This window comes from Lampetra fluviatilis, chromosome 14 (genome assembly GCF_964198595.1).
Source record: "Lampetra fluviatilis chromosome 14, kcLamFluv1.1, whole genome shotgun sequence".
NCBI lineage: Eukaryota > Metazoa > Chordata > Hyperoartia > Petromyzontiformes > Petromyzontidae > Lampetra > Lampetra fluviatilis.
The window spans coordinates 11,763,465-11,776,123 of NC_136288.1; the positions used below are offsets into that span (position 1 = coordinate 11,763,465).

The window sequence follows — 12,659 nt, forward strand, 5'->3', positions numbered from 1 at the left end:
CTTTCGTTTTCTTGATACTCTGAGGGGCAGTGTTGACCTCTGTGACATCGATACGTGCAGTGATCGATCATGGTTGCTGCTGATGATCATGGTACTAATAACGTTGTTACCATCTTGTTACAGATATGGCCAGCTGTCCAAATAGCAAACTTCTACTTTATCCCGTTACAACACAGGTTTGTAACCACGCACACATTTGAAAGAAATCCCCGCAATTTTATTTAAACAACTTAACATGAAAAAACATCTTTTGACTCGCTAAATACTCTTTGGTTGTTTCGGTAAAGTCACGTAGGTAGAAAAAAGAATAGATCACGACGTTTCGATCGCAACGCAAGCAACCGTCATCTTTCTTTCGCCTGATGACGATTGCTTGCGTTGCGATCGAAACGTCGTGATTTTTTTTTTTCTACCCACGTGACTTTACCGAAAGAACCAAAGAGTATGGATTCCTGCAGTCACGAAAACTTCAAATCAAGATTGACTCGCTAAATAGTTCTAAATTATGTTAGGACTTACAATGATAGTTTGATCGGTTTAAATGTATTTGTACTTTTTAAATGTACGAAAATTGATTACGTGCCTGAATTAACTTGTGTTCTATTATGCGTGCATTGATGTTGAGTATTTGCTTTGTGCATCAGTGATGTGAGTCCAGGTGTTGCGTTGCAGACTTGCTTCGCAACATTTTTATAAAACCCACAGCCAAAACGACTTCACTCAAACTGAATAAAATGCCGAACATCGTTATTGTGCACATTGTTAACAGGGGAGGGCAGACAAACAGTGGTGCAGCGCTTAGTGCACCCTAGAACATCCCTTCAACCTGGGTTCAATTCCCAGCCACGGCTGACATCAGCGGCAGGTGATTTGGCACTCCTCTTTTCTGAACCCGCAATGACCAACGTAATGAAGTATGGTCAAATAACGCCGTGATAGCTGCAGTACGGGGGGAGGTTTTTGTTCAGCAGTGGATTTGCAAATTGCAACAAAAAAATTATTCAAAATTGTTATTCACGTAATAATAGTCATTAATCAGATTCTCATGAACTTAGCGGCTGAACTCCAGACAGTGCACGTTAATAAGTGTGTGGGAATGGGACAGCTTTGTTCTCACCGGTGACGTATTGAACATTGCCCATGGCTTGACCTCGCCAACTCTGTGACCATCGCAGTGTGCAGTTGCAGATCCGTAGCCGCCTAAAAATCCACAGATTGAGATTTTTCAAAAGCGTTCCTCTTCCCGGACCAGGCAAATTACATGCACACAGCAGAATGACACCAGCACCTGAAGACTATATATAGAGCTGATCCATTACAATGGCCAGTCTATGGGGAGCTCGCAATCGATGATATCTGGTTGTAAGACCACAGACTATCGATTGTTTAATCTCAAGTGAAGCTGTTTAATAGGTTCTGCTACCTCCGAGGATTGCTGCAGATGAATGCGTGCGACGTATCGTACAAGTTTGTGTTTTGTACCCCCCCCCCCCCCCACTTCTGGCCATGTAACAAAAAAGTTTGTAACAAAGCACAGAAATTGAAACGCATCTAGCGCGCGCACACGCACGCACCACATTTGTCCGCTCAGCATCAGGCACCAACAACACTGGCACGACTTTTGCTGTCGGTATTGCCGAGTCCGGATTTCATTGACTCGAATATTAATAAACATCATCCACGGCCTTCCACATGATCTTCCACATCTCGCCACCGTGGCCAGATGTTAAATACCTTGCCTGGTATACAGGAGGTTGTGGGTTCGGTCGCGACCCTGACGCTTGTACATTTGGAGTTTGCGTGTCTCTCTCCCCGTGGCCACGTGGATTTTTCCCCGGGTCCTCCAGTTTTTCCCTCCATATTTAGAAAGGTGCGTTTAGAGAATTTGCCTGCCATATACATTTCCCCACTATAAGCCACTTCGTTGAGCTATCATTCGTGGGCAGTTCTCTTCTGAAAAAAAGAGCTACAGAGTTGATGAAAAATAAGAATAGGTTTTGCCCTTTCTCACTAAAATAGGTGTTAAGATGTTCAAGTACCAAATAAAGAGCTCTATAGCTCAGTAGGCCTTACCTGGTAAAATAAAAGAAATAGTTTTAGTTTAACACGTTGGCTTTCGCGACCAATGTCATCCATAATATAGTTGTTTTATTAGATCGCGCAAATATGAATAAATATAGATTTATATTAAATATAGATTAATATTTATGCGATCTAACCCAAAAACCTATATTATGAAAAATAGTTTTAGCTGAAAGAGTTCAATAGTTTTTTCTGACCGTCCTCAAAACGCGGGCCTCAGTCAACCCCACGGCACTAAGGACCTCGTCCCAACGGCCTCGCTCGCTGTCCCACGAACCAAGACCATCCAACCGTTCGCGCCGTTACCCCGTGGCTGCTCCAAACGCTTGGGATCTCATCCCCCGCGATCCCCATCCGCAGCGGCTTCAAATCCACACCGCCTCTTTTCCAGGACGGTCGAAAGGCCCGGGCTCGTATTGCTTCGTCGGCCGTACGGGCAGGGACCCTGAGCCTGGCTCTCCAGGGTCGCGACGGGAAATGATGTTCTTCCCTTTTCCGGAAATTGTGCGCGTTATTAATTGTTTTATCTTTCAGATTTTGGCCGAGTTGTGAGCTTGACAACCGGAGGGCATATAGTGGCTTTTGTATGAAAATCAAAACCACGATTATTAACATTCTTGACAATTTCAATGAATTATATTGCGGGGCGTTAATTATTTTCATCAGCCGTGATTTATCCACTGCTGGATGAAGTTTTCCCCAAGCTGTCGTCACGTCTCACAGTCATCTCTCGTGGCCTTAATGTTGGCTGGGAAACTCTGATGTACTCTTGAAATCTGAAGGTCTTTGCCTGATTGTTGGAGAGACCATCGTGGTGAAGCATGATCACTTATCTCTCTCTCCGCAACGATAGTTGAGCCTCAGGCGCCTGCGATTGATTTCATCGAACATGATGGTGGGAAGGTGGGAGTACGAGTAGGTATGGCAAGGATCGGTGGGTAAAAGAAAAAGGAGGATGCCGCCTGTATTTCACCATGGCTCCGTACAATGTACGGGAATATACGCGAAGAATCAAACCTCGTCAACCTGGTGACACGATTGAGAGAAATTAATTGTGATGTAGTTGGCCTCATTGAGGTTTGGGAGAGTTCACGGCGATTATGAAGGAGTGCATTAGTCACAACTGAAATCATCTGGCAAACACAAAATACATGCGTCACTTTGTACCATGACTGCCATGTAATTATGATGGCCAGTGTAGTTTAAAACATTAATCTCTCCCCGCTTCTAATTATTTAGTGGTGCCGAATGGGTTTTTTTTTTCTGTGTTGTTTACAGGCTTGCTGTGGTGCAGTGCGTGGCGCTCATTTGGAATGCCTACCTTTCGTGGAAATCCAACAAGAAATGAGTCTTCTCTGGTTCAAGCCTTACCTCTTAACACTTGTGCTTCATTTGTCATCACAAAGTAATTCACGACCTGTGCAATGCCATTACAACTCGCGGTATATTGCATATGAAGACGCCACTCCGTAACGTAATCTAACAAGGCCAGGGGTCAATGTGGCTCATCCCATAATGCTGATTGCACCGACCAAAATGGAATTGATGTGCATGCGTCCACAATGTTACGTACAGCAAAGCCCACCTTAAGCAAATGCTTACAATTGTTGGTATTGATTTTGTTCTATGAATAATTATTTGGGGTTTTTTTTTTTTACCCACAATGTTTGCAAATAAATATCACCACGACAAGAAGAATCCGTGTGGAAATCTCGCAGAGCAGTGGGCCCTATGAGTCTGATAGCTAGTTGGCCGCAAAAAGGGTTTTTCACAAGACGTGAAAAATCTTTCAGGTGGCCTTTTCAACATCTACGCAGTACAGGGGGGGCCTCACTTTCCCAAAGGCTCTGCTGTGAGATTGTTACATAACAGTCCAACAAATATAATGTTTTATTTGAGCTGCAATTAAACAAAAATCGAATGCAAAACCAAATATAATGTTTTATTTGAACTGCAATAAAAAAAAATCGAATGCAAAACCATATTGAATATAATGCCTTTTAGTGTGCAATCATTGGGTCACCATCAACTCAGTACGTTTGAGAAGATTGGCAGCAGAACGCCCTCGATTAATTCTCAGGACCTCAGCAATGCCAGCTCAGCAGCCACTTCATTTTAGATGTCACAGTTCACTTGACCGAAAAGGAGTCTCGAAGTTACGACTGTTTTCAAGCATTAAGAACAGATGTATTGTGCCTCCATTGCTATAGCCTTTTGTTTTTACGATTTGCATAAATTAACAGCGTTTCAACTATGCTTTGAAAGTAACTCGCAATGCTGTTTACTAAGCCACTGTGAGACTTTATTTAAATCTATGAACAGATGACATTTGATGCATTGCGAATAAATAATAACTTGTTTACGAAGCCTCCTGTGTACAGGGTTTGTGTTTATATCTAAGAATCAGTGATATTTGATGCAATGAATTGAATTGAATGCAGTAGTAATTACACTTAATTGAAAATTGGGGAGTGGTAATGCAGTTCATTATGAACCTGGTTACCTGAATTAAATTCGCAGCCATGGCTAACATCGATGGTGAGTGATAAAGTGATAATCAAATCGGTTCATGGCATCTCCTTCACTAACCCACGCAATGGTGAAGTATGGCCAAACTATGCCTGGTCTAGGAGACTGATAAGGCACTGGAGACCATCCAACGGTAGATTTCCCGAGGGTTGTAATTAGTACATGATTTGACCAAGTATTATCGATACATCGTAGCATATAAAAAATGTATGACATTCCACAGTGAGCAGAGCTTACCGTCTTCAACAAACGGTCACAGAATGCATCAGAGCGCCACTTAAAATGTCTTCAATAGACCCTCCTCCTTCTTATGGTCATCTTAGCAAACACACGAGATGTTTCCCCTGTAGAGAGTGGTCACTGCTTGTCATCGGCTTAATTTATTCATTTCTCGTCCCCCGATTTTAGAAGCTCTTTGGGTCGATTCTGACGGCCATCGCTTTCATTTTCCACCGTGCTCTCTTCCCAGTCCATTTGCTCCGGCGACGAATTTTCGGGTTGTACTGCGTGTTAAAATGTAACAATAAAAAATTATAACTTTCGGATTTTGTCATAAAATTTGACGAAACTATTTAACCCTATGTTTGGACGAACAACCTTTAAATCTGCAATGTATTTGAATGTGTGTTACAGTTACTATGAACACATTGGAGGAACGGGTTCGTATTTGATGCTTGGGTTAGGTCACGTAAGTAGCATGTGTGTCGAACACGCACACATGTTACATACTCGATGTGACCCAAAACAATTATGAATCGTGGCATTTGTCAATAAAACCGACGTGCTAAATGAGGGAACACATTTTGGTTTCTAGACGTAAATCGATTAAGGTTATTTTTTTAATAGAAACAATTGAGCAGGCATTTACATTTTGACAGTTAAACCCTCTTCAGGAACTAATGCATGTATTACAAGTACCATTGATGAATTCTAATTTTATGTATTACAAAAATAATTACACGTAAAATTTCAATGCGTTTTCTGACGGTAGAAAACCACGCATTGTTCATCACCGCCATCCGCATTCCCTTCACTACAGCGATCTTTCTGCGGGTGCCCTTGCAAATGTCTCTGATGATCCCTCTCCTCCACTCAGCGTGAACCTTGACGGTAACCCAACAGGGCAAAACTGTGTGCCCATTCTTTGATGTGTTTTTTTTTATTGCCAGTTATTACTTGGTCTGCCATGCTGTGCACTTCACCCGATCCTTGCAAAAAATGGGTTTAGCAAAGCGAACTTCTTTCATCGTGAGGTCAACCCGCCAGAGATACTGCTGCGTTACGATGGCAAACAGGGCCCCCGTGTCTCTCTACCTCCCCCCCCCCAGTGTCTCACACGTTGCTATCGTGTGAATATTCACGTTGCTCTTGTGTCTAGTGATAATTATATAGGAAATATTTCATCGTAAACTAAAACAAAATATTGTCAATTTAGTATATGGTCGTTTGGGTACTTCTGGGCATGTTCTTGGTATAAACAATATCATGCTCGTTTTACATTGATAATGTTCATGATAATATTTATTATAAGAATTATATCTATGACATTTTCGGAGTTACCCCCCCCCCGCAAGTTAAAAAATATTTTTACAATTTACAAATGTATAATAGGAATTATTTTTTGTTCAAAACTGAGAAAAAAAAACTAACTTTGGAAGAAATATGAACGAAATCAGTGTGTTGTATGATGCGAAACTTTTTGTTTGGAATAACTTTTACATGTTTAAATTAATCACTGCAGCATTTTGCTCGAACTCACCTGAGATCTCATTTAAGCAATTGTGGCCTATACAGATGTCGGCTCCACATGTAAACATCGAATCAGAAGCTGTAATTGCCAAACAGCGTTATTAGTGTGCCCTGCGTTAATGAATGTGTGTAGCATACAAAACAGGCGTTATTCATTGCGGGGGGATTGATTAAAGTCAATTACCCTTTAAAAAACAAAATGTACCTGTGAACATGGGCTGCGAATATTCTGCGAAATTAATTTGTACCTTGTTGTTTGGTCGGTGCAAATTCGATCATCAATTTTGTTTGTGTTTTTGATGCTTTTTCACTTAGATCGCTAATGTTGCTTTAATAGCCACGTAATTGTATATATCGTCTTCTGTCCAGTGTTTTAAATGCATCTTTCATATCTGGTTATTAGCTTACCCGAACACGCATCCCTACAGCAAATCATAAGTCAAACAGTTCCAAATTGAAGATGCAAAGTTTTTCGTAAACAGTGATTTTTTTTCCCTCACTTGTGGCAATTTAAGAAATAAAACTGCACACGTGCTGATAATGCGAGAGCAAATTGGGCAGTTATCAAAGCGACGATAAGTTCGAATTCCTGAAATATCTTGATAAGTATTACCTTAATTATACGTCACGCAGTGAATGCTGCACAAACACACCAACAAGGGAGGCTTTGTACTTTACACGACAGCTCTTAAACTTATTTTCCCCACGACTACGTTTGTAAAATGAAAATCAACTTTACCCAATTGCAACATTGACTCCTTCCAAAGCAATGCCGCACCCAAAACTTGATTGTAAATGAAAAAGCCGAGTAGTTCAGCTGTGCATGCAATGCAGATATTGTCACTCACAACTTGTGCATCACCGAACAGGTGTTACAGTTATTATTTGTTAATAGGCGCGCGTGTGTGTTCCCCTAATGTGTGGAAATGCCACTCCTCCGGGGGGTCAAATGAAATATGTATGACGAATTCTTTGATTTAAAAGCGAGCCCGTCACGGGTGCGTACAAGCGCTGGTGGTGGTTGGTGGTGGCGTCACTCGTCCGTCCCCTGTACCCTGCTGCTGCTGCTGCTCCTGGTATAAGTGCCCGCGCCTCCCCGCGCCTTGCGCTCTTTGAATCCACGCTGCAAAGCTTGCCGAGACGCGATTTCGCGTGAAGGAAGAGGGCTCACAAATCGCGACCATCAAACGACAAGTTTCGACTCTCTTCCCCCCCCCCTACCCACCCACCATCCACAACGTGGAAACGAAGAGGAGGTGAGCGATTTTATAAAGGGAATCGCGTCGCGCGGTTTTACAATATTTGTTTTCAACGTTTGGAGAGAACGCGTTACTTGCAATTGTGCCTTCAGAATGGAACATCGTGGCGGATTGCATTTTTGTTACAACCAGGCGACGCCATGTGAATCGAGAATAATGACGGTAACGTGCTTGGACAGAATATAATGTGTGCTTAACCACATCGCCTACTTTTGTTCTACATTCTCATTGACGCATACTTCAAACATTGATGGGCGCCTTTAATATTGTGTGGATAAGGAAGTCACAACCTTGTACGTGCTTGAAGAGTGGTTTGTTTTCTAACCTTTTCACGCGACGAAACTCCGAGCGATAATGATGCACGGCTCAAGCCTATATGCGTTTGTTGCCATTAAAATAAAACCAGGTGAGAGCCTAATTAGGCCTGACGTACGGTTCAAGGGAGATGTTTATTCACAAAGCAATACAGTAAAGTAAACATCCGCGGCTTAATTACACAACGTTACAACATTGACATGTGCAGTACTGTTTTTGTGTCACTCCACTGCTGGATGAGGGCATTTCTACGTCATAACGGTGGTGAGGGGGTTGAAGATTATTATAATAGACTTCACGAATCTGGATACATTGGCAAAAGTTATATCAAACGAATGCATGACTAACCCCCCCCCCCCCATCCCTCTCTCCCGAAAGAAAAAGTCCGAGCAAAGGGCTCGCGATACCGATAGGAAACCCGCGCGATCAATTTGATGCGGATCGCGTGGTTGGAGGTGCTGAATTGGACAGCGTGAATTGTGGTGCTGAATTGGACAGCGTGGACGGTGGTGCTGAATTGGACAGCGCTTCGAGTTTAGCCCCCATTGACCCCCTCCATGATTGGCAAATTCACCAAAAGCGACCTTAGGGGTTTTTGGAATTTGGTGAGACGTCTACTGCGAAAGAGACAGGCAAATGAGGTAGTTATACCCAACCGTTCGTGTATATTCCCGCGTGGGTGACCCGAAACATATACAGTATTTTCAAGCGCGTGCTTGATTCATGGCACGGACTTGCCCACAACTTTATTGGGCGATCCGAATATAAAATAAAGTATGTAAGAGGCGACGTTTCGGCCAACGGCCCTTCACAGCACCTAGAGAAGCAGAGTGTGTATATAAAGACGCTTGACCAAGTTTTGCTCCTAAATACGTACTTGCACTTTAACACATGCTGCAATGGTTAAAGTACATATCGTACGACATTGCTTAATTTGGTTTTCAGCGACGAGTGTGTGTGCCCTCCACGTCGTGACGTGTGGTCGGTGTTTGTGTGTGTGAATGTTACGTTTTACGTGAACATATGCCAACAATCCACGCGTGTGTGCGTGAAGTCACGATCCGTTGCGTTGATTGCTGTGAAAATTGGTGAGAGCCTATTAGCGAACCTCAAGGGGCGTGGAGATAACTTTGCAGCTGTAATCCCCTTGCGAATGCTTTGTTGCGTTTAGAAGAAAAGCAACGGAGTTACTAACAGACGTGCGTGTTAATGAATGCACTGAGAGAGCGTTGGAGCAGTGGTTTGCGCACTGCATTTACGACCTGGCCAACGAAAATTCGATTCCCGCAAACAGCTTATAACAGTGGCGAATATTGGAACCGGTGCTGGGCCTCCCCTAAGTAGATTCGGCCTCAAATGAGTACTGTGATGCGTTGTGTAAACGTCGTCACTCGGAAGACGAAGGCAGCCTGGCACGTCGGCTTTCATAGGTGCTCCCTAACCGCACTTGCCCCAACAGCCTGTTTAAGGCCATACGGGGGATCTTTATAATTGTACAAAGTTAAAGGGAAACGAATCGCATGGCGTTGTTTCGACTGCGAAGGAGTTTAAATGATTTTTGATTCCAAAGTTTTCGGTGAACAAAAAAAAACTTCGAACTATAATATTATCATTGTTGTAATTTTACACTTCAATATGAAGCCAGTTATATCATCGCAAGCTTCACCAGCGCGCACTGATGCCAGCGTGGTGAAGTATGACCAAACGAACCACTGTGAACCAACACGGCGCGGACGGGGAGGCTGTAATTTGGTAAAATCGCAAACGTCACTCCAATTAAACATTCTCTCAAATTAAAAAATAAAAACATTCCGTGCATAAAGCGATGATGTTCAACGTCGTAAAACCAGTTTTTAACACGTAGGATTTCAGGACCGATATCCAGAATGAAAGCCAAATGTATGAATGTATCGTCAAACCCTCCACCATCCGAAACGGCCAGTGAGGTTGTGTCGGGCAGAATGTTCTGGCAAATTTCCCGATGATTCTGGATGTAATTACCAGCGAAACGTCGTACTACTCAAATTGTAAATGTTGTGGATTTTACTCTCTAACGCAGCGGTGGGCTGAAGTCGTAAACTAATTGGCGCGTTTTGTTTACGTGACAAACCTTCCTGGCTGTGTCGGGTGGTGGATGGTTATGACGCAACATTTATATTTACGCGATCTAACCCCAAAAACCTTTACTATGAATAATATTGGTCGCGAAAGCCTACGCGTTAAACTCATTTTAAATCCGAGTACGAAGTTTCTCTGGTGATTACAATAAGCAGCTTTGTCAGGCGACATCCACAATTGTGAAGACCTTTCCTGCAAACCCGCAGTCGCGGATTTAGGTCTGCACGCCCCTGGCGTTGCAGACCTAAATCCACCCGCGCCTCTCTCTCCTCTCTCTCTCTCATCTTTCTCTCCTCTCTCTTTTTTTACGATCAGAGGAAACACGAAGATGCTCGGTGTAGTCGGCACTTCGTTCATCATTTCGTAATTTTTTTTTTTACTTTGCTTTATGTAAACCCCCACCTCTCGCTCACTCTCTCGCTCACTCTCTCGCTCACTCTTTCGGTCACTCTTTCGCTTACTCTCTCGCTCGCTCACTCTCTCGCTCACTCTCTCGCTCACTCTTTCGGTCACTCTTTCGCTTACTCTCTCGCTCGCTCACTCTCTCGCTCACTCTCTCTCGTTCTGCACGCAGCCCTTCATCTCTCTCTCATCTCTTTTTTTACGATCAGAGGAAACAAGAAGATGCTCGGTGTAGTTGGAACTTTGCTTCGTTCATCATTTCGTTTTTTGTTCAATGCTTTGCTTTATGTGCCCCCCCCCCCCCCGTTTAAATGAACTATTTAACGAAATATTTAAAGCTCTGCTCCTTCTTCTGACCCCTTCCCTCTCTCTCTACCCCCCCCCCCCTCTATATCTCCTCTCTCCTTACTCTGTCTATGTTCTCTCTCTCTCTCCCCTCTCTCCCGTGCCGCTGAATGTGTCTCCAGGCTCCCTCGAACCTGCCCGCGACCATGAAAACCACCAGCCTTCTCGTCCTCGCCGCGGCCTCCCTGCTCGTGCTCATCCGCGCCCCGGAGGCGACGGGCCGCTCCCTGCAGGAGCCGTGGCCCCCGGGGCTCCCGGAGAGCGACTCGGCGCGACTCCTCGAGATGCTTGAGCCCAGGTCTCAGCAGGGCGAGAGCCCGAGCCACATCGACACCTCGCAGGTGACCTACCTGTCCCTGCACGACCACCTGCTGCGCCTGCTCAGTCGCATGAAGTATCATCGCGAGACGATGGCCGGCGGCGTCCTTCCGACGGCCGACGACGACGACGAGCATCGGATGGGCGAGATGCTACGGCGCGTGGGCCAAGTCCTCGCCGCGGGAGAGGTGGCGAACCTGGGCGCTGGTGGGGCGGTGGAGGGCGGCGAGTCGGATGAGCGTCCGGCGAAGAGGTCGGACGAGCCGCCCATCTCGCTGGACTTGACCTTTCACCTGCTGCGAGAAGTCCTCGAGATGGCCAAGGCTGAGCAACTGGCGCAGCAAGCGCACACCAATCGCCAAATAATGGAGAATATCGGCAAATAGTGGCGGAGGCTTTCTCTCTATCTCTCTCTCTCGTCTGTTGTTGTTTCTTTGCTGTTTGTTGTTGTTGTCGCGACTGCAGAGCGGGAAAGAGGCGCGCCTCGACCAAATCGTTGAGATTTAAAGGGAAAAAATTTAGAACAAAAATTTGAATCAACTTGCCCGGGGGTTGCACAATATTCGCGAGCGCGCTCTGGTAGTTGGACAGCCTCAAGATATTCCATATAGACCATCGTTCATTTCACGTGACCATTCTGTGACTGCGGCTTGTACTATATATACATATAACTTCGTGTGTGTGTGTGTATGCGTGTGTCCGTGTGTGTGTGTGTCTCAGGGGTAGAGCGGTGGCGCAGTGGTTAGCGCACTGCATTTCGAACCCCGGCCATCTAAGTTCGATTTCCCGGCCACGGATAACATCAGTGGCGATTGATATCTGAACCGGTCCTAAGCCGCCCTCCCCTAGGTAGACTCAGCCTCAACCGAGTTACCTGTGTGCGGTGAGTAAAGCATCAGCGTGGGGAGACGAAGACGGCCGGGCGTGGTTCTGACTACACCACCACCACTCCCACCCCCTCGTGCGTCCTACTGGCCTTTCATAGGTGTTCGCTAACAGCACTTGCCCCAGCAGTCTAAGATGCTACACGGGGGACCTTTGTCTATGTGTGTGTCGGAAGAGGAGGAGGAGGATACCCGAAATGTGGACTGAATACGTGTTAAGTTAGGCCGCGAATGAGCATTGTACTTGTAAAGGCTATTGTATAAACGTCACATGCGAAGCAGTCTTTGTCACGTTGCTTGCACTACAGAGGTCACGTATGTACCAGCCCTGTTGAGTTCACGACACAAACATCGTGGTCGATCACAGAGGCTTGTAATACATGTACATTATGCTTACATTTGGCTTTGCTCGCAGAAGAAAAAAAACACAACACATTAAATGCACTGCAAACTTCATTAAAACTGTAGATTTTTATGGTGAGGATGGCATTGTGTATTATCGTGATCGGCAATATAAATATGTTTACGTGTCCTTTATTGACATTTTGTGCTTGATTATAATTAACGTGACATTTTGGACATCAGTGATATATTTTTCTTTACGAGTACCATAGCCAATCAGCAGTTACCATGAACTTTAAACATTCGACAATGGTAC

The 12,659-nt window shown here is 44.7% G+C and overlaps 2 protein-coding genes across 3 annotated transcripts in view; both read left to right on the forward strand.

Annotated features, from left to right (window-relative positions):
• Positions 1-4,978, forward strand: part of MPV17 (mitochondrial inner membrane protein MPV17) — a 44,245-nt gene extending 39,267 nt beyond the window's left edge. For both annotated transcript variants that reach the window (XM_078862497.1, XM_078862496.1), the window contains 2 exons: positions 124-176; positions 3,361-4,978. In XM_078862497.1, coding sequence (XP_078718623.1) covers positions 124-176; positions 3,361-3,430 — 123 coding nt within the window. In that variant the 3' untranslated portion in view covers positions 3,431-4,978. The remainder of the gene's footprint in view (positions 1-123; positions 177-3,360) is intronic.
• A 2,414-nt stretch (positions 4,979-7,392) lies between these two features.
• On the forward strand, positions 7,393-12,422 carry LOC144935752 (uncharacterized). The gene is made up of 2 exons (XM_078862498.1): positions 7,393-7,616; positions 10,922-12,422. The coding sequence occupies exon 2, from the start codon at positions 10,946-10,948 to the stop codon at positions 11,501-11,503; it is 558 nt and encodes a 185-aa protein (XP_078718624.1). The 5' UTR covers positions 7,393-7,616; positions 10,922-10,945; the 3' UTR covers positions 11,504-12,422.
• The last annotated feature ends 237 nt before the right edge of the window (positions 12,423-12,659 follow it).

Coding starts and splice junctions, on each gene's coding strand:
- LOC144935752 (XM_078862498.1), top strand. CDS start 10,946: ATGAAAACCACCAGCCTTCTCGTCCTCGCCGCGGCCTCCCTGCTCGTG.